Source organism: Oryzias melastigma, linkage group LG19 (genome assembly GCF_002922805.2).
Source record: "Oryzias melastigma strain HK-1 linkage group LG19, ASM292280v2, whole genome shotgun sequence".
In the NCBI taxonomy this organism is placed as follows: domain Eukaryota; kingdom Metazoa; phylum Chordata; class Actinopteri; order Beloniformes; family Adrianichthyidae; genus Oryzias; species Oryzias melastigma.
The window spans coordinates 13,925,207-13,929,881 of NC_050530.1; the positions used below are offsets into that span (position 1 = coordinate 13,925,207).

The 4,675-nt window shown below is 46.4% G+C and overlaps 1 protein-coding gene across 1 annotated transcript in view; it reads right to left on the reverse strand.

Annotated features, from left to right (window-relative positions):
• Positions 1–297: 297 nt before the first annotated feature.
• Positions 298–4,675, reverse strand: part of trim8b (tripartite motif containing 8b) — a 10,481-nt gene continuing 6,103 nt past the window's right edge. The window contains exons 2-5 of the mRNA XM_024285044.2: positions 2,780–2,875; positions 2,431–2,696; positions 2,240–2,355; positions 298–2,170 (exon numbers count right to left, since the gene is read on the reverse strand). Of these exons, the coding sequence (XP_024140812.1) occupies positions 1,470–2,170; positions 2,240–2,355; positions 2,431–2,696; positions 2,780–2,875 (1,179 nt within the window). The 3' untranslated portion in view covers positions 298–1,469. The remainder of the gene's footprint in view (positions 2,171–2,239; positions 2,356–2,430; positions 2,697–2,779; positions 2,876–4,675) is intronic.

The window sequence follows — 4,675 nt, forward strand, 5'->3', positions numbered from 1 at the left end:
CTGTGATATTTAGCTGGGAGAGCTGGAATTTAAAGAATGGATCCATCCTGCCTTGTATCAACAAACACGCCCTATTCATGTTGGTCTTCATCAGATCGCACTGTTGCCACGTGACTCGCTACTTCCATATTTGGGGCAGTTTCACCAAATGTGAGCAAAGAGAACATAAAAGTACTTCAGTAAGTACTAACACACTACTGATTTTGGTCTTTATTTACAGTAACAAAAATATAGAAAATGCACATTTACCTTATTAATGTGATGAAGGGCTTTACACAGACACTTAACAACTTAGACCAGATTAAATTTGTTTATTTGGAACCCTCCAAATCACATGTGCACTTTTTTTCCCCCATTTCACAAAATATTTACAAAAAAATGACTTTTTTTTTTTTTTCCTGTTTGCCGTTTTAACATCTCGTCACAAGATGACAAAGTGTTGCTTCCACCCCTCACGTCAGTCTGGTTCATTTAGAAAAAGTTCATGAAAAAAGTTTGTTTGCTCCGATCATCTCAAACAGCTTACAGTGATTCCCCATTTCTTTTGAGTGCTTTTTAAGAAAAACTCTTCCTTGCATGCTTTCAGCAGCAATGGAAGCCAAGAGCTTGTGTGCTTAATGAGAGGAAGTGACATCTTTGCCCTGCAGGAAGTACAATTACAGCATCCTCCGAATCCTCCAGATGCTTGATTGGTTTGGTCGTCCCATCTCTCCAGTTCCGAGACGAGAATGACGCCTACAGCTGTACCAAATAACACAAAGCCATTGTGATCGCCTAACTGGAAACAGTCTTAAGGGGTTCTGTCCTTTTGTGGCAACAGGAAGGGGAGTGCCAGGAATGAGGGACAAACTCTGAGAAAAAGAAAAAAAATAATCCAGAGGGTTGGAGTTAACCGGCCCTTCCAGCTCTGCGGCGCTCATGTCCTCGTGTGGGCCGGCATCGGAAGGAACTTTCCATGGAAGAGCTGTAGGATCCATCCCTGAACTCAGCAACGGAAGAAGTGCCAAGATGACAAAAAAAAAAAAAGGAGACACACAAAAAGGACTGCAGTCCTTCTTTAACGGCTTTAACGAACAGTCAGAAATGAGGAAGGGGGAAAAAAAGTCAAAGGCCTGCGTGTTAATAGAGGTTATAAACCTGCAACTGGAAAGTTCAACAGCATTTTACTGCAATGCTTTTTTTCCTTTAGCCTCAGTGAGAAGACGTGGAGCTTTTTTTTTTAATAAGAGTTCATTTTCTATCAATTCATCAGCTACTCTAGAAATCAAAGAAAGAAAAAAAAAGATGCGTCATCATCCGCTCCTTTTTATTATTTCCTGTTTAAGCGTAAAAAGCTGAAACGCCAGAGTGAGGAGCTCAGATTCACCTACAGTTCACTACATGAAACACAGGAAACAAAGAAAAGAAAGACTAAGAGAGCGACCCTGCCCCGAATAGGATAAACTATACACTTGGTAAGAGTTTAACTGTTAACTGGTGACGTAGTGCTTTGTGGAGGGCTGCCCGTACAGCCCGTAGAAATCGGCATGTCTGTGCGTCTGTGAGGCGTCTATCCAGTCTCTCACTGCCAGGCCCTGCATAGAAGGACCTCCGGAGGCCAGGCCGGGGGGAGGGGGGTAATCCTGGGGGTTGACCCAGGCGAAGGAGCCGGAGCGTGGGTACGGGGGGTGGCTACGGTGGCCCGAAACAGAGGGCACTCCGGAGCAGAAGCAGTTATCCATGGTGCACACTAAGATCTTGCGGCCGCCGTACTGGGGGAGCACCGCCTGCTGGGAGGAGTGCGAGGAGCCGCTGCCTCCGGGGGGGAAATGCGAGGAGCTGAAGACGGAGCCTGAATGGTGGTTGGTCAAGGAGCCGCTGCCGCTGCCCGTGCCGCCGCTTTCGCTGATGTGAGGGGGGGCGCAGGGCCCGAGGGGCTGCGGGTTGCTGGACTGGCCCTCGCCGGAGGATGAGCCAGAGCCCAGGTAGGGCTGTTTGGCTAACGACGAGGAAGAAGACGAGGAAGAGGAGGACGAGTCCTTAAAACCAGAAGCCACGGTTTTCCCCGCCGTCCCGGTCCCCTCTGGGAAGGCGGTGGAATGTTTCCGCTTCTCCGCTCCGGAGCCCGAACTCTGACCGCTGGGGAAGGCGGGAACGGACTGCAGGAACGTGGAAGGTGGAGTGAGGGGAGCTGTGAGGGACGACAGAGGAGGAGAGTTAAACCATCTCCAAAACCCATGGAAGTGAGTTTCGTCCTTACCTTCAAGTGTTCTTTTCAAGCTCTTCTCTCTTTTGGAGATTTCCGACAGGAATAGTTTAGAATTTAGATTCCCCACCTTGTACGGAGGGAGAGCGTTGCCCACACACGCCTGACACCTGCAAGATGGAGACAAAATGCGAGTTAAATAACCATACGTGAGCTTTAAAGGCAGAATAATGATGCGTACCCACCTGTCTGTGAGGATTTTGACGGGTTTGGTGTTCTTCATGAAGCTCAGCTCCTCCGCTTTGCTGAAAGCCGTGTGGATGGAGCTCAACAGCTTCTGGGCTTCGTGCCGCTGTTCTCCCAAGGCCAAAACCTGTGCCGCGTTCTCCTGACAAAAGCGAGCGCGAGCCCGGTCTAGGGCCTCCAAGGTGCGGCCCAGATCCTCCTCCAGGAGCTGGTTCATGCGCTGGTACTGCATGCGCACCTCCTCTTTCAGCTCACACACCCGGTCCTGAAGACGGGAGCAACCTTGAGCACAAAAGAAAAAAAAAAAAAAGGACGGCAAACCGCTGAGAGAGCCGCCGTCCAACTCACCTCCACCACACACTTGTCCGAGTCCAGTTTGCAGAGCTGCTCCTCCATCTCCTGAACGCGCTCCTCCACACGCTCCTGCTGTCTCAGCAGGTTTTGCTAGAAAGCAAAAAAATAATAATAGTTACATTTCTGACCTCAGTTAGTTAGCGGTCCCCTCCCCAACCCAGAGTTATTACAATCTGAGAGCCATCTAATTTAGACTCAATCGAACACACCATCCCTGTGGGGGAGGATGGGAGGGGGGGTGCTGCCATAGCAACCAGCAGATATTTTGTGTTTGCATAAGTGAATGAGGACCAAAGTTGGGGGGAGTTGAGGGCAGAGGCTGCAGATGGATGATTGGGCACAAAAGCTCCTCCCTTTCACATCTCGCCTCCTCACTCCTTTCTAAAAACGACAGATTCCCAAAGTGGAGACACCTCTGGAGCTCTGGGAATGTGGTGGCAACAACACCTGTGATTTGTGAGATGACGACATGCGGACAACAGCAGGTGAGAGCCGGGGACTCTCATCCGCCTCTGCTTTGTTCACAACAACAACAGAATAAAGAAGAAGTGATAAACAACTCTGTGAAATCCATATTCGGTTTTCCAGAACTGAAGGCCACAGACTCAGTTTTACTAATGGTTTAGGGTGTTAATATTTAATGTGAAATTTGAATATTCCTCATGAAACACACAGATCAGACGGTGAACAACGAAATGAGAAAGAGTCCAAAAGACAGAATGTTCTGGTAAACATTTAGTTTGATGTTTAGACCAAAATTTATCCTCCATAACTTAACCAAACAACATTTTAATAAATGACATTTTAAGCTGTCTTTCAATTGATTATTTATTTAAGTTTTATTTTGAAAAATGGATTCTGAATCAAATAGAACCGCTGTGCAAGATTGTTTTGATCACTTAAAAAAATTATATGAAACTAACTGTCTTTATAATGTCAAATATTACATTTTCAACTTAAGTGAAACAGGGAATTTTTTGGTTTAATCTGTGCATTTATGTCATCTGTGAAGAATGGTGATTTAGATTGCAATGTTTGAATATACATCAATTTAAAGCTATGTGTATTCATTTTTCCTCATTGAAATAGTAAAAGTAATAGGTCATTTACAGGTATAAAATAAAAAAAAAACAGAGAAACAAAATAAAAAGACACTCTAGGCTTTTGTTTTCAACTATAGATGATCCCAAAATATGATCCTAAAAGTCCCTTTTAGTGACAATGGTTGATAGTAGTCCGTATAATATTTGTAAAAACAGAGTTCTAGGACACTAAAATGCTTGATTTATCTGCAGTTTTAAAGCAAAAGTCCAAAATATAAAATGACTGAAGTCTGGAGCATGTGCAGCTGTGACGGAGTGTCACTTTATCCCTCAGGACACACTGAATCCCCATCATCATTCCAGCATATGAATGATCAGTTGTTCTCCTGGAGCGTATGGCTTAATCGCATACCATCATCACCACCATCCAGTCATTCCGACCAGCAGCAGCTGATTTTATCATTAGTGATCAGCTGCTTTAAAGCCTGATCGGAATGGAAACCTGCCCACTCCTGGGCCCCAGCAGCACATGGTCTCTAGTCGCTGCCCTAGATCTGGAGCGCACACAGTTGACATGGCTGTATCCAGGACAGTGACCTGGTTGTGCAGACTGACTGAACCAGACCCGGAGCAGAAGCTTGGGAGTGTCTGTGTGTGTGTGTGCTGTGGAGGGGGTGGGGACTCTAAGCCTTGCAGCGCAGATTGGTGCAACAGAGATACCTCTGGGGGAGGAAATTAGAGGAGAAACGAGGGGAGGGGCCTCTATACCTGTCATTTCCCCACATAGTCTTTTCCATCAGGACAGGACATGAAGGCCAAGAGGAAGGTTGGTCCTTGCCGAGGGGGG